Here is a 25,243-nt window from a genome sequence, read left to right as displayed (position 1 = left end):
GGGACTTTAACTACCCGGATATTAACTGGGAAACAGAAACCTGTGAAACCCATAAAGGCAACAGGTTTCTGCTAATAACCAAGAAAAATTATCTTTCACAATTGGTGCAGAATCCAACCAGAGGAGCAGCACTTTTAGACCTAATACTATCTAATAGACCTGACAGAATAACAAATCTGCAGGTGGTTGGGCATTTAGGAAATAGCGACCACAATATTGTGCAGTTTCACCTGTCTTTCACTAGGGGGACTTGTCAGGGAGTCACAAAAACATTGAACTTTAGGAAGGCAAAGTTTGACCAGCTTAGAGATGCCCTTAATCTGGTAGACTGGGACAATATCCTCAGAAATGAGAATACAGATAATAAATGGGAAATGTTTAAGAACATCCTAAATAGGCAGTGTAAGCGGTTTATACCTTGTGGGAATAAAAGGACTAGAAATAGGAAAAACCCAATGTGGCTAAACAAAGAAGTAAGACAGGCAATTAACAGTAAAAAGAAAGCATTTGCACTACTAAAGCAGGATGGCACCATTGAAGCTCTAAAAAACTATAGGGAGAAAAATACTTTATCTAAAAAACTAATTAAAGCTGCCAAAAAGGAAACAGAGAAGCACATTGCTAAGGAGAGTAAAACTAATCCCAAACTGTTCTTCAACTATATCAATAGTAAAAGAATAAAAACTGAAAATGTAGGCCCCTTAAAAAATAGTGAGGAAAGAATGGTTGTAGATGACGAGGAAAAAGCTAACATATTAAACACCTTCTTCTCCACGGTATTCACGGTGGAAAATGAAATGCTAGGTGAAATCCCAAGAAACAATGAAAACCCTATATTAAGGGTCACCAATCTAACCCAAGAAGAGGTGCGAAACCGGCTAAATAAGATTAAAATAGATAAATCTCCGGGTCCGGATGGCATACACCCACGAGTACTAAGAGAACTAAGTAATGTAATAGATAAACCATTATTTCTTATTTTTAGGGACTCTATAGCAACAGGGTCTGTTCCGCAGGACTGGCGCATAGCAAATGTGGTGCCAATATTCAAAAAGGGCTCTAAAAGTGAACCTGGAAATTATAGGCCAGTAAGTCTAACCTCTATTGTTGGTAAAATATTTGAAGGGTTTCTGAGGGATGTTATTCTGGATTATCTCAATGAGAATAACTGTTTAACTCCATATCAGCATGGGTTTATGAGAAATCGCTCCTGTCAAACCAATCTAATCAGTTTTTATGAAGAGGTAAGCTATAGGCTGGACCACGGTGAGTCATTGGACGTGGTATATCTCGATTTTTCCAAAGCGTTTGATACCGTGCCGCACAAGAGGTTGGTACACAAAATGAGAATGCTTGGTCTGGGGGAAAATGTGTGTAAATGGGTTAGTAACTGGCTTAGTGATAGAAAGCAGAGGGTGGTTATAAATGGTATAGTCTCTAACTGGGTCGCTGTGACCAGTGGGGTACCGCAGGGGTCAGTATTGGGACCTGTTCTCTTCAACATATTCATTAATGATCTGGTAGAAGGTTTACACAGTAAAATATCGATATTTGCAGATGATACAAAACTATGTAAGGCAGTTAATACAAGAGAAGACAGTATTCTGCTACAGATGGATCTGGATAAGTTGGAAACTTGGGCTGAAAGGTGGCAGATGAGGTTTAACAATGATAAATGTAAGGTTATACACATGGGAAGAAGGAATCAATATCACCATTACACACTGAATGGGAAACCACTGGGTAAATCTGACAGGGAGAAGGACTTGGGGATCCTAGTTAATGATAAACTTACCTGGAGCAGCCAGTGCCAGGCAGCAGCTGCCAAGGCAAACAGGATCATGGGGTGCATTAAAAGAGGTCTGGATACACATGATGAGAGCATTATACTGCCTCTGTACAAATCCCTAGTTAGACCGCACATGGAGTACTGTGTCCAGTTTTGGGCACCGGTGCTCAGGAAGGATATAATGGAACTAGAGAGAGTACAAAGGAGGGCAACAAAATTAATAAAGGGGATGGGAGAACTACAATACCCAGATAGATTAGCGAAATTAGGATTATTTAGTCTAGAAAAAAGACGACTGAGGGGCGATCTAATAACCATGTATAAGTATATAAGGGGACAATACAAATATCTCGCTGAGGATCTGTTTATACCAAGGAAGGTGACGGGCACAAGGGGGCATTCTTTGCGTCTGGAGGAGAGAAGGTTTTTCCACCAACATAGAAGAGGATTCTTTACTGTTAGGGCAGTGAGAATCTGGAATTGCTTGCCTGAGGAGGTGGTGATGGCGAACTCAGTCGAGGGGTTCAAGAGAGGCCTGGATGTCTTCCTGGAGCAGAACAATATTGTATCATACAATTATTAGGTTCTGTAGAAGGACGTAGATCTGGGGATTTATTATGATGGAATATAGGCTGAACTGGATGGACAAATGTCTTTTTTCGGCCTTACTAACTATGTTACTATGTTACTATGTATGTGCGGGATCCCCCGATAACATGGTGGATATAAGGACCGTGCGGGATCCCCCAATAACATGGCGGATATAAGGAGTACTGTGCGGGATCCCCCGATAACATGGTGGATATAAGGAGTACTGTGCGGGATCCCCCGATAACATGGCGGATATAAGGAGTACTGTGCGGGATCCCCCGATAACATGGCGGATATAAGGAGGACTGTGCGGGATCCCCCGATAACATGGCGGATATAAGGAGGACTGTGCGGGATCCCCCGATAACATGGCGGATATAAGGAGGACTGTGCGGGATCCCCCGATAACATGGCGGATATAAGGAGGACTGTGCGGGATCCCCCGATAACATGGCGAATATAAGGAGGACTGTGCGGGATCCCCCGATAACATGGCGGATATAAGGAGGACTGTGCGGGATCCCCCGATAACATGGCGGATATAAGGAGGACTGTGAGGGATCCCCCGATAACATGGCGGATATAAGGAGGACTGTGCGGGATCCCCCGATAACATGGTGGATAGATATAATCAGTCGACGTGCGGCCCCCCACAACCAGCTGAGGGTCAGGACCTCATCAGTAGGGGCGGATGCTTCTCCCGCTGATTACAGGGGTCTGGACGCTCGCTGTGTGTAATCTGCTTATCAGATCCTCCCTCTGCTCTGACGTCGGGGATCCATCACTTGTGGTCACAGCGGAGCTGGTGAGTGTCGCACTATATAACGCCCATCCTGTGAGGAGACGGGCGAGACCACCGCCATACCTGCGACTCTCCAGAACCTTCATCATCAAAGAAATAGCGGACAATGGTCCCGTCAGCGTGGCCGGACAGTATGCCCTTCCCCGAGACACTGAAACGACAGGAGACAGCACAGGTGAGTGCTAGCGAGAGCCCGGCCAGGACCCCTAAAAAACGCGCCTGGCCAGGACCCCTAAAAACCGCCGCCCGGGCATCACTCACTTAGAGGTCAGCGACACCACGTACGACTCCGTCCCGTAGATGGTGGAAGACTTGTTCGTTTTGGTGTTTGCCAGACGGATCTGCAGGAAAGATGAACACAGCGAGCGTAGGGTTAATGACACATCAAAGCAGGGACTACAACTCTCAGCCTCCTCATAACAAGGTCAGCCATACCTTCCCTTCAGCCAGGCCAAAGACGATGGTGTTCTCCAGAGGCCAAAGGAGGCAGGTTACTGCGCTCTACAACACCAGACACATGGGGTTATGGGGGTCTCCGCACCAAGGGGGCACTGGCCGGGAGCAACTTACCGTCTGCAGGAACTTATTACAGATCACCTTCTTGTCTCCCCTGCAAGATAAAGAGAAGCCTGAGCAGAGCAGACAGCGCAGAGGAGCAGAGCCGACCACGGCGACACACAGGAGCAGAGCAGACAGCGCAGAGGAGCAGAGCCGGCCACGGCGACACACAGGAGCAGAGCAGACAGCGCAGAGGAGCAGAGCCGGCCACGGCGGCACACAGGAGCAGAGCAGACAGCGCAGAGGAGCAGAGCCGGCCACGGCGGCACACAGGAGCAGAGCAGACAGAGCAGAGCCGGCCACGGCGACACACAGGAGCAGAGCAGACAGCGCAGAGGAGCAGAGCCGGCCACGGCGGCACACAGGAGCAGAGCAGACAGCGCAGAGGAGCAGAGCCGGCCACGGCGGCACACAGGAGCAGAGCAGACAGCGCAGAGGAGCAGAGCCGGCCACGGCGGCACACAGGAGCAGAGCAGACAGCGCAGAGGAGCAGAACCGGCCACGGCGGCACACAGGAGCAGAGCAGACAGCGCAGAGGAGCAGAGCCGGCCACGGCGACACACAGGAGCAGAGCAGACAGCGCAGAGGAGCAGAGCCGACCACGGCGGCACACAGGAGCAGAGCAGACAGAGCAGAGCCGGCCACGGCGACACACAGGAGCAGAGCAGACAGCGCAGAGGAGCAGAGCCGGCCACGGCGGCACACAGGAGCAGAGCAGACAGCGCAGAGGAGCAGAGCCGACCACGGCGACACACAGGAGCAGAGCAGACAGCGCAGAGGAGCAGAGCCGACCACGGCGACACACAGGAGCAGAGCAGACAGCGCAGAGGAGCAGAGCCGGCCACGGCGGCACACAGGAGCAGAGCAGACAGCGCAGAGGAGCAGAGCCGGCCACGGCGGCACACAGGAGCAGAGCAGACAGCGCAGAGGAGCAGAGCCGCCCACCACGGCACAGAGGAGCAGAGCCACCCACCGCTGCGCAGCATGCATGTCCAATGCAGTGTTCGCTCACCAGTCCTCCCCAATCTTGTACACATATATAATGTTGTCAGTCTGTCCGACGGCGATCTTGGTGGCATCTGGGGAGAAGGCCATGCCCTTCACCATGTAACTCTTCTTCCCGTACTGTATGGGAACAAAGAAATAATGACCCAGACACCAGCGCACCACCCTGAAGGCACCACCGGCTGCCCCAAGCCACCACCCCAGAGATGCCAGCAGTTGCCCCAACCCACCACCTGAATCGCCTGCTTTTCTGACAACCCACCCAGAGCAGACCTGACACTGAACCCTACAGTGACTCCCACAGTCCGCACATCGGGCAGCTCTCACCTTGGCATCAGCGGGCTTTGTGGAGAACTTGTCCCTCCGCTCACCATGCTCGTCATACAGCAGAACCACGCGGTCCACGGTGCACACCGCAAACTTGGCGTTGTTGTGAGCCCAGACCATGGCCGTCACCTTTGCGGCTCCATCCTAGCAGTAATGGGAGAGCGAGATCTCAGGAGGAGAAAGTGAGAAGAGAATGCGACTCGTCACCCCGCTGTGGACGAAAGCGGATGGACATAGTATGGGGGGCAGAGGTATCCAGCATACGGGTTGACAGGAAGATGTATCCGATATACGTGGGGGGCAAATATACCTGGTATTCAGGAGATGTATGGACCAGGAGCCTCAAAATATGAAAGTGGCTAGCCGACTGGAAGCCTGACTGTCAGGTAATAGAAAAGTTCTCATTACTTCACTTACACATACAGAGCCATCAGCTGCAGTTTTCTCTGCCTGCCAACACAAGGCTGGAATTCTACGCCACTCCTTCTCCCTGTGTGTGTAATCCTATACACTTCCCCTCCTCAAGAAATTTTATGGCTTTAAGCTACAAGGAGGTCTCCCTACACTCCTCATTCCGCCCCTCCCATCTAATACTGGCAAAAACTGGTATAGAAAGCTTGAGTTTCTATTGTTCTTCTAAGGTTATACATATATTGGCAACGATCAGGGCTACAGATATAAGGATTATATATTCCGGATGTCCATCGAGGAATCTATAACTCCCTGAAATCGCTAGAAGCTAAACCCAATGAGTGCAAAGAGTGGGTTTCTCCGTAAGCGGGTCGTGTAACTGCGCTGTTTACACTTAAAAGAATCGCCGCGACGTGGTGCACCTCCTGATCATTGTGTCTTTCATATACAAGGTTTGTACAGCGAGCTAGGCATAAAAATGCTTTAACTCTAAGAAAATGGGAGGATTCGGCCTCTAAGTGAGGTCACCACAGGGGGAGTGCCTTGGTTTTAAGCTGGAAAATAAGTGAGTGAAGCAGCAGTCTTCATGTGTCTTTTGTCTGGGGTCTAGCTGCTATACAGATGTGTGGTATGCATCTAGATGTGTCCCCTCCTCCACAGCACACGGACAGCCATGAGATAAGATGACATAACAAAATGAAAGTGCTCTTTTCAACTTTAATCCCATTTTATTTGTAACTGTACTGTACATACGATACGTGTCTTCTTTATAACATCTTTTCATACCTCTGTAAACACTGCCTACCTTTTTTGAAGTAAAATATAAAATTACTCACTTGTCTCTCCTTGCTCTATAATGTACGGTCACGTTTTTTTGAAGTGAATCACGCTACTAATCTGCGTGGGCTCTGATCCCATTAATAATTAAGAAATCGGAGCTGGTGGCAGCGGATTTGTCCTGAGCGTTTGGGAGTAGTTGCAGCGACTGGCGGCATTGATATTGTTCCCGCCTGAGTGGGAGTAGTTATATCGCCCTCGCTGCAGCGTGCCCATTAGCCAGTAGTTGGGAAGCCTTTCTGGCGACTAATTATCCTAGGTGTAGTACCCGGTCTGATCTGAGGGTAAGGGGGGTGTCACAATATGGTATGAAATATCATAAGTAGTTTCTCTTGCTAGCAGGCTGTGGGCTAAAAAGCCCCCCTTCCCTTTCACTCAGCCAAGAGCTGCCTTGCCAATGTACAGGGGAGAGTTTTATTGAAGAAAGGAATTTACGATCGCTTTGGAAGGCTCCAACTCTTCTCCAGCTATGATTGGATTAGAAATTTCCAGAATCCATGAAAGTTCTTTGTTCTGTTTTTGTAAGATATTAGGCAAACCGTTTACGTTAAGAACACGAAAATATATATTCTTAATCTCCCTCGGTGGATCTACCCATCACTCTAAACACGGGCTTCTAACTCCATCTGGTAAAGAAGTAGGGATTTCTCTGTAAATATGTATCACAGATAGGACATATTTGATCTCATTAGAATGCCCACGTTAATCCGAGATGAATGCTGGGTTTGTTATGACTATGACATGTTTTGTAGCGGAGTTATAGAAATTAGATAAAAGTTAGGGTAAAATTAGTTAACTGAAGAGGGTAGGAGGGACGAGGTGATCCAACCCCTTTCTGGGATGTCACAGGCTGGAGCTATAACTGTCTGCCCAGATCCCAGCAGTTTCTTCTTGTCTTTTTCCTGGAGAGCCCTGAGCACGTCCAATGCACTGGGACGTATGGAAACTCCACTAGCCTGGTTGCCTACAATGCTTTGAACATGTGAGTGTTATCTTTTCTCCTGTAATCCCTTTATGTTATAATTACCTTGTACATATTTGCAATTGTCTCATTTGTAACATCTTTGTAAAATATTTTGATAAAGCACTGCCTAAATTTTGTGGGGTATATTATATAATACTAGTTCTTTCTCCAAGCTCTAAACGTACCCTAAGTCTCCTGAAGGGAATTACGCTACTGTTTTGGGTTAGCTTCGGACCCGTTTAATCGAAGCTGGTGGCAGCATACGTTTTGTACTGGGTAGTTGGGTGTTGTTGTAGCGACTGCGGCGTTGATAATTGTTCCTGCCTGAGCGGGAGTAGTTTATCGCGTCGCTGCAGCGTGCCCAATAGCCAGTACATAGCAGGCAGCCTTTCTGGCGACTAATTACCCCAGGTGCAGTACCTAATCTGACCTGAGAATAAGGGGGGCGCCAGAGAGCTGCAAGTTTTAAGTGGAACTGTAAGCGGGATATACATAAATCCCTGCAGTTTGTGGTATATTGAAGAGCAGTGGGATACCTAGAATAAGCCCCTGCTGTAAACTAAGAGGTCAATAGCCGTGTGTGTGTTTTTTCATCACATTGTGGAGTGGAGGGATAACTAAGATAAGCCCCCCTGCACATGTGATAGCCGTCTGTTGGCCCAAAGTCACCCCGATCCGTGACGTAGGGGTGACGGTCACGGTGTGAATCGTGACAAATTGGTGGCAAGGGGATGGGATATTAGAGAATTAGCGATTTGGTTTGAGCAATCATTCCCCTCACTAAAAACTTGCAGAAAGTTCTTGCGAGGACTCTGCGCAAATAAGTTTGGAGAACGAACAGTGTTTATTAGTCTTGAGACAATTGTGTACTGGTAATTATCCCCTCCCTTTCTCTTCGTTTTTCTATCCTCTTTTATTTGGCAACCATGGCTGCGAAAGGGGAAGCCTGGTACACCCAGCAGAAGAAGGACTTTCTTGCTGGGATATGCACGTGCCATGGCCTGAACCCCCAGGGTAAGACCAAGACTCAAATGGTCGCTGAACTGGTGCAATTTGAAGCAGACCAAGCCAGGCCACAGAGCTCAGAGGCCGCAGAAGCCAGCACAAGCGAACATGGTGCTGCAGCAGAGGTCCAACCACTGAATACGGGCCCTACTGGCAACCAGAGGGGCGCAGACCTCCTCCTGCAGCTGGCTCTGCATCAAGGCTCCGCAGATGATCTAGAGAGACGTCTGCAGCTGATCCAGCAATACCAGGAGCGAGCCGAGCGAGAGGCCCGAGCCGATCGGGAGGCTGAGAGAGCCGAGCGCCAAGCCCAGCGAGCACATGAACTGGAGATGCTCCGGCAGGGGGGGATGCCCTCCCCCGTCCAGAGCCGTGAGCCCAGCAGCGCTCAGATACTGAAGCACCAGCCCGATCACTTTCCTGTTATGGAGAAGGACGGGGACTTGGACACTTTTCTGCGGGCCTTTGAGAAAGCCTGCAGACAGTACCGGCTGCCTACAGATGAATGGGCACGATACCTGACACCAGGGCTGAGAGGCAAAGCTCTGGAGGCGTTTGCTGCCCTCCCTCAAGAACAAGATGGAGACTATGAGGCCATCAAGCAGGCCCTGATAGCCAAGTACCAGCTTACACGCGAGGTGTACCGTAGAAAGTTCCGGACCCTCCAATGTGGCCCACACGACAGTTACAGTGATGTGGTGCATGGACTGGGGACCCACTTTGACCAGTGGACCCAAGGACTGTCAGTGACCACCTTTGCACAGCTGCGAGACCTGATGATCAAAGACCAGTTCTTTCATCTTTGCCCAGCTGAGGTGCGACAGTTCATGATGGACAGAGAACCCAAAGACGTGACGAAAGCAGCACAGATTGCCGATACCTATGAGGCCAACCGTAGATCGGAAGTGCGGAAGCCAGTCACCACCAGCTGGAGAGGGGGTAAGCCTGCAACCAACGCCAGTACCCCTGCCAGCCAGCACACCAGAGGTCCTGTCCCCGTGGCCAACAACCCCAGGCCTACCACCGAACCCCGCAAGTGTTACTTCTGCAAGCGGCCGGGTCATATCAGTCCCAACTGTCCAGACAAGCAGAAGAACCCCTCATCCAAGGCCCCAGGGCCTAATGCGGCAGTTCTTTTGGTGGGTGGTGTGGTTGGGAGGGTGTGTGACAACGTACAGCACGTCACTGTGGGAGGCCATGTTGCTACAGGCCTCAAGGACACCGGGGCTCAACGAACCCTCATCCGACCCGAACTGGCGGCCCCTGAAGAAATCATTCCGGGGAAAACCCTAACTGTCATGGGGATTGGGGGCATCAGCTGTCCCTTACCGATGGCCCGGGTTAATCTTGATTGGGGAGTCAGGAGCGGGGTGAAGGAAGTGGGGCTGTCTGATAATTTGCCCACTGAAGTTTTGTTGAGGACTGATTTGGGGAGGATGGTTGCATACTACGTCCCTGACACCCCTCCCCAATCTGCTAATAAGGGTAACGTTAACCCTGATGATGATGATGATGGGAAATCGCATGTGTTACCTGATCATGCTTTATCTTGTAATGATGCATCTAATAACCATTTTTTCCCTAGGATTGATGGTGAAAATGTTGTACCTGTGCCAACTGAACCTGATAATGATTTTTCTGTGAAGGTTAATGTGTCCATAGGTACAGGCGTGCTCAGCCACGTCGCTCTGCGGAGTGAGACGGCTGAGGAACCCCTAACAGGGGCAAGTGTCGGTGCTACAGGAAATGGGGAGATGCATGGGAACCGTGAGGAAGGTGATGCCATGTAAGTGACCAGTGCCACCGAGGAAGGTAACTGGCCCATAAGTAGCACTGCCCCTGGAGTGTTGGGGGTGGATGGGGAGGTAGAGCCCATAGCAGCGCCGGCTGATGGGTCTGTAGAAACCCCCGGGGAGACAGCCTACGTAGCTGCTGTCACCCGCAGTCAGAGTGCCCGGAACGCAGATAACTGTCTGCCTTCCGGACCCTCCTCAGTCATCACTGTGACTGAACCAGAGGTGGACCCAGAACAGGTCCAAGAGGGTTCCTGTGGGGAAGGGACCCTGACATCGCTTCTGGCTTCCCCTAGCCAGGAGTTTCAGGCCGCTCTGCGTGCAGATGCGAGCCTAGAGAGTTTGAGACAACTCGCCGAGACACCCACCTCCGTGACTGATAAGGAGAGGGTGTTCTGGGAACGAGGAAGGTTATACCGGGAGACAGTACCCGGAAAACCACAACAGGAGTGGTTGAGGGAAAGACAGCTGGTCGTCCCGCAGCAATTCCGGGGTGAGTTGTTGCGTATTGCCCATGAGATCCCGCTAGCTGGACACTTGGGGATCAGCAAAACTAAGGCCTGGCTGTCTCAACACATCTATTGGCCTGAGATGGGGACAGATGTGTCAAACTACTGCCGCTCCTGTATCACTTGTCAAAGAGTGGGGAAGGCGGGGCCTGCTCTTAAGGCTCCCCTGATCCCTTTGCCAGTGATAGAGGAGCCTTTCCAGAAAATCGCGGTGGACATTATGGGCCCGCTGGCCGTCTCCAGCAGCTCTGGAAAGCAATACATCCTTACTGTGGTAGACTACGCTAACTGGTACCTAGAGGTAGTAGCTCTGTCGTCAACTAGGGCAGATAAGGTGGCGGATGCCTTGTTGGCCATCTTTTCACATGTAGGATTTCCCAGGGAAATACTTACTGATCAAGGGACCCAATTTATGTCTAGCCTAATGGAGGCTCTCTTTAAGAGAATGCAAGTGAAGCACCTGGTATCGACTGCGTATCACCCACAGACCAATGGCTTGTGTGAACGCTTCAATGGTACCCTCAAACATATGCTACGCATGCTGGTTGATACACAAGGGCGCGACTGGGAGCGGTACCTCCCACACCTGCTGTTCGCTTACCGAGAGGTTCCGCAGGCCTCGACGGGGTTCTCCCCCTTCGAGCTCCTGTACGGTAGGCGAGTCCGGGGACCCCTTGGGTTGGTAAGAGAATCCTGGGAAGAGGAGCCGAACCCTTCTGAAGTGTCCATAGTGGAGTATGTCATGTGCTTCCGTGACAAGATGCAGACCTTGACGCAGTTGGTGCATGACAACACAACGCAGGCTCAGGCTGACCAGAAGCACTGGTACGACCAGAATACCCGGGAGCGGACCTACCACGTGGGTCAAAAGGTGTGGGTGCTGGTCCCCGTACCAAAGGATAAGCTTCAGGCAGCCTGGGAGGGCCCTACGTCGTCCACGAACAGCTCAACCCGGTCACCTACGTGGTCACGCTTGACCACGCTCGGGGTAGGCGAAAGGCCTTTCACGTCAACATGATGAAGGCTCATCACGAACGTGAACCTTTCGTCCTACCGGTTGCAAACCACACTGGAACCCTTCCAGGTCATGTTCTCCAACCGACCTAGGAGGACTGAGTTAGCAGTCCACGAGGTGGACACCGGGAATCACGCCCCACTACGGCGAACACCCTATCGAATCTCTGACCAGGTGCAGCAGATTATGCGCCAAGAGATCAATGAGATGTTACAGCTGGGGGTGATTCGACGGTCAAAGAGCGCGTAGGCCTCACCTGTAGTTCTCGTGCCAAAGAAAGACCGGACCACCCGGTTCTGCATGGACTACAGGGGGCTCGATGCCATCACAGCCTCTGACACGCACCCAATGCCGCGCATCCAGGAGCTGCTTGATAGGTTAGCTGGGGCAGATTACCTAACAATAATGGATCTGAGTAGAGGATACTGGCAGATTCCCCTGAGCCCCGAGGCGCAGGAGAAGTCCGCCTTTATCACGCCCTTCGGACTGTACAAGTCCACGGTCATGCCCTTCGGCATGAAGAATGCCCCTGCCACTTTCCAGCGGATGGTCAACCTCCTGCTTCAGGGACTGGAGAAGTACTCCGTGGCATACTTGGATAACATTGCCATCTTCAGTTCCTCCTGGGAGGAACACCTGCAGCATCTCGAGGAGGTGCTCAGGCGACTTCACCAAGCAGGACTGACTATCAAGCCGGGAAAGTGCCAGATGGGCATGAGGGAGGTCCACTACCTGGGGAACCGGGTAGGCGGAAACACCCTAAAGCCAGAGCCTGACAAAGTGGGAGTGATCGTGAACAGGCCCACTCCCGTGACCAAGAAACAGGTGATGTCCTTCCTGGGCACTGCAGGGTACTATAGGCGCTTCGTACCGCACTATAGTAGCCTGGCAAAACCCTTGACGGACCTCACCAGGAAGAAGCTACCCCACATTGTCAACTGGACAGATGGCTGTGAGGGGGCCTTCCAGGCGTTGAAAACCGCACTGTGCAACGCCCCTGTGTTGAAAGCAGTCGACAGCAGTCGACCGTTCTTGGTGCAGACTGACGCCAGCGAGTTTGGCCTTGGTGCTGTGCTCAGCCAGGTTGACTCAGAGGACCAAGAGCACCCCATGTTATACCTGAGCTGGAAACTTTTGCCGAGGGAAGTGGCCTACTCCACCATCGAGAAGGAGTGCCTGGCCATAGTCTGGGCCCTGCAGCGCTTGCAGCCCTACTTGTACGGTCGCACCTTCACTGTGGTGACCGACCACGACCCTCTGCACTGGCTAAACACCATGTGTGGAACCAACGGCAGGTTGCTACGCTGGAGCCTTGCCCTTCAGCAGTTTGACTTCACCATTGAACACAAAACGGGCAGGGAGCATGGGAATGCAGATGGGCTGTCCCGCCAGGGTGAACCTACTGAGGTGCTCATGGAGGCATACCGTGGGGTTCTACCTCCCTAGCGCACACCAAAAGGGGGAGGTGTCACGATATGGTATGAAATATCATATAAGTAGTTTCTCTTGCTAGCAGGCTGTGGGCTAAAAAGCCCCCCTTCCCATTTCACTCAGCCAAGAGCTGCCGTGCCAATGTACTGGGGGGAGTTTTATTGAAGAAAGGAATTTACGATCGCTTTGGAAGGCTCCAACTCTTTTCCAGCTATGACTGGATTAGAAATTTCCAGAATCCATGAAAGTTCTTTGTTCTGTTTTTGTAAGATATTAGGCAAACCATTTAAGATAAGAACACGAAAATATATATTCTTAATCTCCCTCGGTGGATCTACCCATCACTCTAAACACGGGCTTCTAACTCCATCTGGTAAAGAAGTAGAGATTTCTCTGTAAATATGTATCACAGAAAGGACATATTTGATCTCATTAGAATGCCCACGTTAATCCGAGATGAATGCTGGGTTTGTTATGACTATGACATGTTTTGTAGCGGAGTTATAGAAATTAGATAAAAGTTAGGGTAAAATTAGTTAACTGAAGAGGTAGGAGGGACGAAGTGATCCAACCCCTTTCTGGGATGTCACAGGCTGGAGCTATAACTGTCTGCCCAGATCCCAGCAGTTTCTTCTTGTCTTTTTCCTGGAGAGCCCTGAGCACGTCCAATGAGCTGGGACGTATGGAAACTCCACTAGCCTGGTTGCCTGCAATGCTTTGAAAACATGTGAGTGTTATCCTTTCTCCTGTAATCCCTTTATGTTATAATTACCTTGTACATATTTGCAATTGTCTCATTTGTAACATCTTTGTAAAATATTTTGATAAAGCACTGCCTAAATTTTGTGGGGTATATTATATAATACTAGTTCTTTCTCCAAGCTCTAAACGTACCCTAAGTCTCCTGAAGGGAATTACGCTACTGTTTTGGGTTCGCTTCGGACCCGTTTAATCGAAGCTGGTGACAGCATACGTTTTGTACTGGGTAGTTGGGTGTTGTTGTAGCGACTGCTACGTTGATAATTGTTCCTGCCTGAGCGGGAGTAGTTTATCGCGTCGCTGCAGCGTGCCCAATAGCCAGTACATAGCAGGCAGCCTTTCTGGCGACTAATTACCCCAGGTGCAGTACCTAATCTGACCTGAGAATAAGGGGGGCGCCAGAGAGCTGCAAGTTTTAAGTGGAACTGTAAGCGGGATATACATAAATCCCTGCAGTTTGTGATATATTGAAGAGCAGTGGGATACCTAGAATAAGCCCCTGCTGTATACTAAGAGGTCAATAGCCTTGTGTGTGTTTTTCCATCACATTGTGGAGTGGAGGGATAACTAAGATAAGCCCCCCTGCACATGTGATAGCCGTCTGTTGGCCTAAAGTCACCCCGATTCGTGACATAGGGGTGACGGTCACGGTGTGAATCGTGACAGGGGGCGCCAGAGAGCTGCAAGTTCCAAACCGGAACTGGAAAGTGGGATATAGATAAATTCACCTTCAGAAAGAACCAGGGGCAACCAAACACCCCGGTTCATGACAAATTGGTGTGAGTGGTGGGGATGATAAAGGTATTCTCCATGTGAACTGTGACATATTGGTGGCAGCAGTGGGATAATAGAGCATTAGTGCTCGGGTTTGAGCAATTATTCCTCTCACAAAAAACTTGCACAGTTCTGGAGAGGACTTGGCGCAAAAAAGTTTTGGAGAACTTGTTTACTAGTTTATTAGTAGTGTTTACTAGTCCTAAAACAATAGTGTGTACTTGCGATAACCTCCTACCCTTCTCTTCGTTTTTCTATCCTATAGATTAGCGAAATTAGGATTATTTAGTCTAGAAAAAAGACGACTGAGGGGCGATCTAATAACCATGTATAAGTATATAAGGGGATAATACAAATATCTCGCTGAGGATCTGTTTATACCAAGGAAGGTGACGGGCACAAGGGGGCATTCTTTGCGTCTGGAGGAGAGAAGGTTTTTCCACCAACATAGAAGAGGATTCTTTACTGTTAGGGCAGTGAGAATCTGGAATTGCTTGCCCGAGGAGGTGGTGATGGCGAACTCAGTCGAGGGGTTCAAGAGAGGCCTGGATGTCTTCCTGGAGCAGAACAATATTGTATCATACAATTATTAGGTTCTGTAGAAGGACGTAGATCTGGGGATTTATGATGGAACTAGCTGAAGAGCCCGGCGTTGCCTGGGCATAGTAAATATCTGTAGTTAGTTATAGCACCTCACTTCTCTTATTTTCCCATCACGCCTCTCATTTTCCCAATCACATCTTTCAGTTTCCCCCTCACATCTCTCATTTTCTCCCTCACACATCTCATTTTCTCCCTCACTCCTCTCATTCCCGCCTAACACTTGTCATTTCAACCTCACATCTGTCATTTTCCGATCACTACACTATTTTCCCTCACTCCTCTCATTTTGCACTCACACCTCTCATGTTCACCTCAGTATATACATATTTGTCATCTCCCTTATATATGTTATACACCTGTATGTCATCTCCTGTATATAGTATATACCTGTATGTCATCTCCCCTGTATATAGTATATACCTGCTGTGTGTCATCTCCCCTGTATATAGTATATACCTGTATGTCATCTCCTCCTATATATAGTATATACCTGTATGTCATCTCCTCCTATATATATATATATATATATATATATATATATATTATACCTGTATGTCATCTCCTTCTATATATAGTATATACCTGTATGTCATCTCCTCCTGTATATAGTATATACCTGTAGGTAATCTGCTCCTGTATATAGTATATACCTGTGTGTCATCTCCTCCTGTATTTAGTATATACCTGTATGTCATCTCCTCCTGTATATAGTATGTACCTGTATGTCATCTCCTCCTCTATATAGTATATACCTGTGTGTCATCTCTCCTGTATATAGTATATATCTGTGTGTCATCTCCCCTGTATATAGTATATACCTGTGTGTCATCTCCTCCTGTATTAGACCTCGTTAACACGTTATTTGCTCAGTATTTTTACCTCAGTATTTGTAAGATAAATTGGCAGCCTGATAAATCCTCAGCCAACAGGAAGCCCTCCCCCTGGCAGTATATATATTAGCTCACACATACACATAATAGACAGGTCATGTGACTGACAGCTGCTGTATTTCCTATATGGTACATTTGTTGCTCTTGTAGTTTGTCTGCTTATTAATCAGATTTTTATTTTTGAAGGCTAATACCAGACTTGTGTGTGTTTTAGGGCGAGTTTCGTCTGTCAAGTTGTGTGTGTTGAGTTGTGTGTGGCAACATGCATGTAGCGACTTTTGTGAGATGAGTTTTGTGTGGCAACATGCGTGTAGCAACTTTTGTGTGTTGAGTTGCATGTGACAGGTTAGTGTAGCAAGTTGTGTGCAGCAAGTTTTGTGCATGGCGAGTTTTGCGCGTGGTGAGTTTTATGTCTGGTGCCATTTGAGTATGTGCAAGTTTTGTGTGAGGCAACTTTTGCATGTGTTGCAAATTTTGTGCATGTGGCAATTTTTCCGCGTGTGCAAGTTTTGCGTGTGGCGAGTTTTCCATGAGGTGAGTTTTGCACTTGTGGCGAGTTTTGCGTGAGCCTAGTTTTTGCATGTGGCGAGTTTTGCGCGTGGTGAGTTTTGAGCGGCGACTTTTGTGTTTCGACTTTTATGTGGCGAGGTTGGTGTATGTGTGGTGAAATGTGTGCTGAGGGTAATATGTGTTCAAGCACGTGGTAGTGTGTGGCGCATTTTGTGTGTGTGTTCATATCCCCATGTGTGGTGAGTATCTCATGTCGGGGCCCCACCTTAGCAACTGATCGGTATATACTCTTTGGCGCCATCGCTCTCATTCTTTAAGTCCCCTGTAAGACTCATGCTGGTGTGGTAGATGGAGGCAGGTATATCTCGCCCAGGTGTTTGTCCTATGTGAATTAGGCCACTCAGTATCTTCAGGGTGCTAATGGGTTAATGATTGCAGGAATAAAAGATGACCAGCTGGGTGTTTCCAGTCTCTGCCTGGGGCACACAGATTGCCTGCCTGTGTGAGACAAACGTGAGTGAAGAGCTCTGCTCAAGATCTGTATGATGTTAGCTGGGTGGGAGAAGCCCCCCAGTTGTTGAGATAGCTACGTATTTGTTTAGTTAGTGCCGGACAGGCTAGGATTTATTTTTATGTTTTGTTTTTTGTGTTGCTTTCACGTTAATAAATCTGACCTGAGGTCAGCCTGCTCAGAAACCTGCTGTACGCCTCAGATTCAATGCACAAACCATGTGGCCTTTGACCCCAGCAAAGGCGATCCCAGAGTGTTTTGTCACATTGTGGTGGAGAACGCGGGCATACCGTGGCACAGGCGACAGCATGGAAGACGTGGTGAAAGCCTTAGTACAGTCCACTGCCGTACAGCAGCAGGCCACTGCCGCACAGCACGAAGCTAATCGCTTGATGGCCACACAGCTGAAGGAGTTACTGGACATGACGGTTGCAGACCGCCAACTTCTCCAACAGGTGGCGCAGCGCCTGGTGAGCATGCCTGATGCTGACCCGGAAGCAGAGTCCAGAAGGATCCATGTGAGTCGATACTGGCAAAAGCTGACTGCAGAAGATGACGTCGAGGCATATCTGACAACGTTTGAGCGGACGGCATTGAGAGAGAAGTGGCCGAAGGCACGATGGGCCGATTTGATTGCCCCGTTTCTCTCCGGCGAGGCCCAAAAAGCTTACCATGATTTGGACCCGGAGGTCGCTCAGGACTTTGAGAAGCTGAAAGCTGAGATCCTGGCCCGGCTGGGTGTGACGACGGCTGTCCGTGCACAGAGGGTACATCAGTGGACATACCAGCAAGATAAACCAGCGCGGTCTCAGATGTTCGACCTGATCTACTTGACAAAGAAATGGCTGCAACCCGAGGTACTGACAATACCCGAAATAATCCAGCGGGTTGTCCTGGACAAGTACCTGAGAGTACTACCCCCAGCGCTGAAAAGGTGGGTAAGCCAAGGAAATCCCACGACAGCGGATCAACTTGTGGAGTTGGTCGAGCGTTATTCCGTGGCAGAAGGACTTCCCGACGACACCGCCAAACCCCGGACTGTGCCTCCTCCTCGTGGAACCGGTAAGACTGTTCCAGGGACCACGGGTGAAGGAAAATCGCTTAAAACTGTGGGGGAGGAGTCCGGGACTGCTCGCACTCTGAGACCAAGAGTATTGGACGGTGGTCTCAGTAGGGGACCTGTTAGGTGTTTCCGATGCCATGAGAAGGGTCATGTTTCTGCGAACTGTCCTGTTACCGCTGAACCCATGCAGTGCGACGTTATAGACTCTAGAAAACGCATGTCTTTGGTTACACAGCTAGTGAGTGTGAATGCGGGTCAAAATGATACAGTGAAACACCTGTGTGAATTATCTGTTGATGGGAAAAATGTTGTGGCATTACTAGACTCTGGAAGTGTGGTGACTCTGGTGAAAGCTAGTCTGGTGGCACTTCCGTCTGGTCCGTCTGACAAGTTTTCTGTGACGTGTGTGCATGGTGACACCCGCTCGTACTTAACAGCGGTCATATGGATTTCTACTCCATATGGGTCAGTGCAGCACAAAGTGGGACTCATTCCCGCATTGTTACATGATGTAATCCTGGGCAGGGATTTTCCCTATTTCTGGCAGTTGTGGGAGAATCAGTTACTCCTTCACGGTAGCTGTACCCGTGAATCTTCTCCCATGCCATCTGGAGGTCCAGAGTCCCTAGAGGAGACCCCACAGGAAGATGTTGCTGGGGAGGTTAGTGAATCTAACCTTCAGTACCCCTTCTCCGTCATGGCGGGGGAAACAGAGGAAACTGAGGAACCTCAGCGAGAGGCGGAGGCAGACAGCCATCCGGCACCCTGCCTGCCAGATTTGGGAGTCCAGGTGGATGACTTCCACAGCGAGCAAATGAAAGATCCTACCCTGACTCCGGCTAGGAAAAATGTAAAAATGATAGATGGGGTACCCGTAGAACCTGACACTAGGCTAGCGTACCCGTATATGGTTCTTGAAAATGATTTGCTCTACCAGGTAGAAAAAAAAGGGGAAGACACAGTGCAACGGTTAGTGGTACCCAAACCTTATCGGCGGAAGGTACTGGATTTGGCCCACGGACATATAATGGGGGGACATCTGTGGGTACAGAAAACCACAGAAAGGATATTGCATTGTTTTGTGTGGCCTGGAATACATTGTGATGTGCGTAACTATTGTGAGTCCTGTCCAGAGTGCCAAATCGCGGCCCCTAAATCTCAGTTCCGTAGCCCTTTGGTACCCCTTCCTATCATCTGGGTCCCTTTTGAGAGAATTGGGATGGATTTGGTTGGGCCCCTTCCCCGATCCGCACGTGGGCACCAACATATCCTCGTCATCGTGGACTATGCCACTCGTTACCCGGAAGCCGTCCCTTTGCGTAACACAGCTACCAAGACGATCGCCAAGGAATTGGTACAAGTGTTTAGTCGGGTGGGAATTCCAAAACAGATACTCACCGACCAGGGGGACTCCCTTTATGTCGAGGGTAATGAAGGAGCTCTGCAGGCTCTTACAAATAGACCCGTTGCGTACGTCTGTCTATCACCCTCAAACAGATGGCCTGGTTGAGCGCTTCAACAAAACCTTAAAACAGATGCTCCGGAAGGCGATAGACAAAGATGGGAAGAACTGGGATTACTTGTTACCCTATTTGCCATTAGGGAAGTTCCCCAGTCTTCCACAGGATTTTCGCCTTTCGAACTGTTGTACGCCCGTCGTCCCCGGGGACTGCTGGACGTCGCAAAAGAAACCTGGGAAGGTCAAGTCACTCCCTTTAAAACGGTGATCGACCATGTAACACAAATGCAGGATCGTATTGCCGCTGTCATGCCCATTGTTAGGGACCATATGTTACAGGCCCAGGGAGCCCAGAGGCAAAGTTATGATATAGGCGCTAAGGTCCGTACATTTGCACCCGGCGATAGGGTGTTGGTCCTAATCCCTACGGTGGATAATAAATTCCTGGCGAAATGGCAGGGCCCATTTGAGGTCCGAGAAAGAGTTGGTGAAGTGAACTATAAAGTGTACCAGCCGGGTAAGAGAAAACCTGAACAGATTTATCATGTGAATCTGATAAAATCCTGGAAAGACCGCTCTGCCCTAACGGCGGATCTGCCCCGTCCGGTTTGTTCACCTACTGTACCAGAGGTGCAGGTTGCTGAGACTCTCTCAGAACGACAAAAATCTGAGGTTAAGCAATTTTTGTTACAGAACCGACAGTTTTTCTCCGAAAAACCTGGCCGGACGAAGTTGGTGAAACATGAGATTGTCACAGAGCCTGGCGTCACTGTTCATGTGAAGCCCTACCGGATTCCGGAAGCCCGCCGTGAAGCCGTCTCCCGGGAAGTGATGGCAATGTTGGACTTAGGAGTCATTGAGGAGTCACAGCGCCTGGTCCAGTCCAATTGTGTTGATACCTAAACCGGATGGCTCCATCCGGTTTTGTAATGACTTTAGGAAACTGAATGCAGTTTCTAAATTTGATGCGTACCCTATGCCCCGGGTCGATGAGTTGATCGACCGGCTTGGTAAAGCCCGATACATTACGACCCTGGATTTAACAAAGGGGTACTGGCAGATTCCTCTGGCCGAGGCGGCCAGAGAGAAGACGGCATTTGCTACACCGGAAGGTCTGTTCCAGTATGTCTATATGCCGTTTGGACTTCACGGAGCTCCCGCAACGTTCCAGAGATTGATGGATCGAGTCTTGAGGCCTCACAGACAGTACGCTTCTGCCTACCTGGATGACATCGTAATTTACAGCATGGACTGGGAAACTCATCTCCAGAAGGTACAAGCGGTGATTGATGACCTGCGAGATGCAGGTTTAACGGCAAACCCCAAGAAATGCCACATCGGGCTTGAAGAAGCCCGATACTTGGGCTACGTGATTGGCCGAGGAGTGGTTAAACCCCAGATCGACAAAATACAGGCAATTCAGGGCTGGCCACAACCAGTGAACAAGAAACAAGTGCAGGCTTTCCTGGGGATTGCCGGCTATTATCGCCGGTTCATACCCAATTTTGCAGCCATGGCTACTCCCTTGACGGATCTTACCAAGGGGAAGGGTTCCGTCATGGTAAAATGGACCTCAGCTGCTGAAGAGGCCTTCCACAGCCTGAAACGGGCTTTGTGCTGTCAGCCCGTACTAGTGACTCCTGATTTCAGCAGCGAGTTTGTGGTACAAACTGATGCCTCTGATACTGGTGTCGGAGCTGTACTTTCCCAGGTGAGGGACGGAGTCGAACACCCGGTCCTCTATCTCAGTCGGAAACTGAATGTACATGAGCAAAGGTATGCCGTGGTTGAAAAAGAGTGCCTAGCCATTAAATGGGCTCTCGACTCCCTCAAGTATTACCTGGCTGGTAGGAAGTTTAGGCTGGTCACAGACCATGCCCCTCTCAAGTGGATGCACCTCCACAAGGACCGTAATAGTCGGGTAACCAGGTGGTTCCTTGCCCTGCAGGCTTACTCTTTTACGGTGGAGCACCGACCTGGGGTGCAGATGGGGAACGCCGATGCCCTATCCCGAGTGCACTGTTTCAAAAGTGTTCTTGCTCGACCGGAGTGGTCTGAGCAAGGGGGGGGGATATGCAAGACTCATGCTGGTGTGGTAGATGGAGGCAGGTATATCTCACCCAGGTGTTTGTCCTATGTGAATTAGGCCACTCAGTATCTTCAGGGTGCTAATGGGTTAATGATTGCAGGAATAAAAGATGACCAGCTGGGTGTTTCCAGTGTCTGCCTGGGGCACACAGATTGCCTGCCTGTGTGAGACAAACGTGAGTGAAGAGCTCTGCTCAAGATCTGTGTGATGTTAGCTGGGTGGGAGAAGCCCCCCAGTTGTTGAGATAGCTACGTATTTGTTTAGTTAGTGCCGGACAGGCTAGGATTTATTTTTATGTTTTGTTTTTTGTGTTGCTTTCACGTTAATAAATCTGACCTGAGGTCAGCCTGCTCAGAAACCTGCTGTACGCCTCAGATTCAATGCACAAACCACGTGTCCTTTGACCCCAGCAAAGGCGATCCCAGAGTGTTTTGTCACACCCCCTTGTTCACATCTGGCAGCTGTCAATTTGCCTCCAACACTTTTCCTTTCACTTTTCCCCATTATGTAGATAGGGGGAAAATTGTTTGGTGAATTGGAAAGCGCGGAGTTAAAATTTCACCTCACAACGTAGCCTATGACACTCTCAGGGTCCAGACGTGTGACTGTGCAAAATTTTGTGGCTGTAGCTGCCACGGTGCAGATGCCAATCCCGGACATACACACACACACATTCAGCTTTATATAGTAGATATAGGCTGAACTGGATGGACAAATGTCTTTTTTCGGCCTTACTATGTTACTATGTTACTTTTTATTTGGCACTGATGGCCACAAAAGGTGAAGCCTGGTACACCCAGCAGAAGAGGGACACTTGTTGGAGTATGCACGTACCACGGCCTGCACCCCCATGGCAAAACCAAGGTCACGGAACTGGTACAATTTGAAGCAGACTAAGCCCGGTCTCAGAGCCCAGTGGCTGCAGAAGCCAGCACAAGCGTAAATGGTGCTGCAGCAGAGGACCAACCACTGAATGCTGGCCCTACTTGCAACCAGGGTGGATTGGACCCCCACCTGCAGGCGGCCTTGGAACAACTCCCCGCTGACAACCGTGATGAACGTCTGAGGTTGATCCAGCAATACCAGCAGGAGGCCCAAGCCGAGCTGAGCGGGAGGTGGAGAGAGCCGAGCGGCAAGCGGACCGGCAGTACCAGCTGGAGTTAGCCCGACTCCAGGGGCCGAGGTCGTCCCAGTCCAGCGGTGAGCCCAACAGCGCTCAGACCCCTAAACCCCAGCCAAAAGCACTTTCCTGTGATGGAAAAGGATGGGGACTTGGACACGTTTTTGAGGGCATTTGAGAAAGCCTACAGACAGTATCGGCTGCCTGGGAACGAATGAGCCCGATACCTGACCCCAGGGCTAAAATGCAAAGCTCTGGAGGCGTTTGCTGCTCTCCATCCAGACCAAGATGAAGAGGCCATCAAGCAGGCCCTGATAGCCAAGTACCAGCTTACACCAGAGGTGTACTGTAGAAAGTTCCGGAACCTCCAACATGGCCCACACGACAGTTACAGTGATGTGATGCATGGACTCGGGACCCACTTTGACCAGTAGACCCAAAGACTGTCAGTGACCACCTTTGCACAGCTGCGAGACCTCATGATCAAAGACCAGTTCTTACATCTTTGCTCAGCTGAGGTGCGACAGTTCGTGATGGACAGAGAACCCAAAGACGTGACGAAAGCAGCGAAGATTGCCGATGCCTATGAGGCCAACCGTAGATCGGAAGGGCGAAAGCCAGTCACCACCAGCTTGAGAGGGGGTAAGCCTGCAACCAATGCCAGCCAACACAACGGAGGTCCTGTCCCCGTTGCCAACTGCATCAGACCTACCCTGACCTTCACCAGTGTTATTTCTGCAAACGGACTGGTCATATCAGCACCTACTGTCCAGAGAAGCAGAAGAACACCCCAGCCAAAGCCCCAGGACCTAATGCAGCAGTTCTTATGGTGGGTGAGGTGGTTGGGAGGGTGTGAGACAACGTTCAGCACGTCACCATAGGGGGCCATGTCATTACAGGCCTCAAGGACACCGGGGCTGAACGAACCCTCATCCGACAAGAGCTGGCGGCCCCTGAAGAGATCATTCCGGGGAAAACCCTAACTGTCACTGGGATTGGGGGCATCAGCTGTCCCCTGCCAATGGCCCGGGTGCATATAGATTGGGGTTCCGGGAGCGGGGTGAAGGACGTGGGTGTCACGAGATTGTATGAAATATAATATGATTTTGGAGTTTGCCTGTCAGACCCATGCTGCGGGCTAAAAAAAAAAAAAAAAAACCCTCCCTTCCCTCTGTGTTTCTGAGATGTGTGTGTGTAGAAAGGGTTTATTGCCCTGGCCATAAATTCCAGGTTAGGAGCAACTTACTCGTCCCCCTCCCATCTGTACTAGCTAGGACTGGTATAAAAGTTCTCCAAAATCCATGAGGGTCTTTGTTCTAATATGATAAGATTCTGGGCCACCGACTTGGGCTAGTAGAATAACAAATACATATTGCTAACGTCCATCGGCGGATCGGTCTGCCACTGTAAGCAGGAGCCTCCAAGTCCAACAGGGACAGAGTACGGATTTCTCTGGAACTGAGTGTCCCTACTAGCCTGAATTTAGTATCTATAGAGGGCAAATCTTAATACAAGATGAATGCTGGGTGTGTTATGATTCTGACATGTTCTGGAGCGGAGATACAGGCATTAGACAAACTTGTGTGAAATTTACTAAGACTGAAGAGAGAGGAGGGTCCGGGTAAACCAGCCCTGTTGGTGATGTCACGGGTTGCAGTTTACAAGTTTCTGCCAGGCCCCAGCAGTTTAGTTTTACCTGAGGAGCCTGACTGCCAGTCCTGATGTATTGGGACATATGGGAACTAGCCTGGTTCTGCCTGCAATGCTCTGAACACATGTACGTGTTGATTTCTCATGTAATCCCTGTGTGTTTTTTTTTTATAATTACCTTTGTACATATTCTCAATTGTCTCATATTTTAACGTCTTTTATACCTTTTCTTAAACACTGCCTAATTTTAATGGAGTAAAATATTTAAAATACTAGATTCGTTCTTCCTGTTCTAAAATGTACCCTAAGTCTTCTGAAGGGAATTACGCTACTGTTTTGGGTTAGCTTCAGACCCGTTTAATCAAAGCTGGTGGCAGCAGACCTTTGTACTGGGTAGTTGGGAGTCATTGTAGCGACTGCGGCGATGATAATTATTGTTCCTGCCTGAGTGGGATTATTTATATCTCCTCGCTGCAGCGTGCCCAATAGCCAGTACATAGCAGGCAGCCTTTCTGACGACTATTACCCCAGGGTGCAGTACCTAGTCTGACCTGAGATTAAGGGGGGGGGGTGCCAGAGAGCTGCAAGTTTGAAGTGGAACTGTAAGCGTGATATACATAAACTAGCTATTGAACCCGTTCTACGCCCGGGTGGCGAGCATTTATATTGTTATATGGTCTCCATCCTGGTATGTGCTGCTCCATCCTGCGTCCCCATCCTGTCATGTGCTGCTCCATCCTGCGTCCCCATCCTGTCATGTGCTGCTCCCATCCTGCGC

At 49.7% G+C, this 25,243-nt stretch overlaps 2 protein-coding genes across 2 annotated transcripts in view; one reads left to right on the top strand and one right to left on the bottom strand.

Annotated features, from left to right (window-relative positions):
• IFT172 (intraflagellar transport 172) overlaps positions 1–25,243 on the bottom strand; it is a 115,672-nt gene that overhangs the window by 75,745 nt on the left and 14,684 nt on the right. Inside the window, exons 2-7 of the mRNA XM_069728618.1 lie at positions 5,073–5,216; positions 4,753–4,865; positions 3,753–3,792; positions 3,618–3,683; positions 3,444–3,523; positions 3,246–3,333 (exon numbers count right to left, since the gene is read on the bottom strand). Of these exons, the coding sequence (XP_069584719.1) occupies positions 3,246–3,333; positions 3,444–3,523; positions 3,618–3,683; positions 3,753–3,792; positions 4,753–4,865; positions 5,073–5,216 (531 nt within the window). The remainder of the gene's footprint in view (positions 1–3,245; positions 3,334–3,443; positions 3,524–3,617; positions 3,684–3,752; positions 3,793–4,752; positions 4,866–5,072; positions 5,217–25,243) is intronic.
• LOC138680771 (uncharacterized) lies at positions 8,715–23,249 on the top strand. The gene is made up of 4 exons (XM_069768033.1): positions 8,715–9,774; positions 10,774–10,958; positions 22,692–22,842; positions 23,098–23,249. Exons 1-4 carry the CDS (start codon positions 8,715–8,717, stop codon positions 23,247–23,249), a joined length of 1,548 nt encoding a protein of 515 aa, XP_069624134.1.

This window comes from Ranitomeya imitator, chromosome 5 (assembly GCF_032444005.1).
Source record: "Ranitomeya imitator isolate aRanImi1 chromosome 5, aRanImi1.pri, whole genome shotgun sequence".
Classification (NCBI taxonomy): domain Eukaryota; kingdom Metazoa; phylum Chordata; class Amphibia; order Anura; family Dendrobatidae; genus Ranitomeya; species Ranitomeya imitator.
Note: the sequence above shows the minus strand (reverse complement) of the source record. Positions and strands in the feature narration are given on the sequence as shown.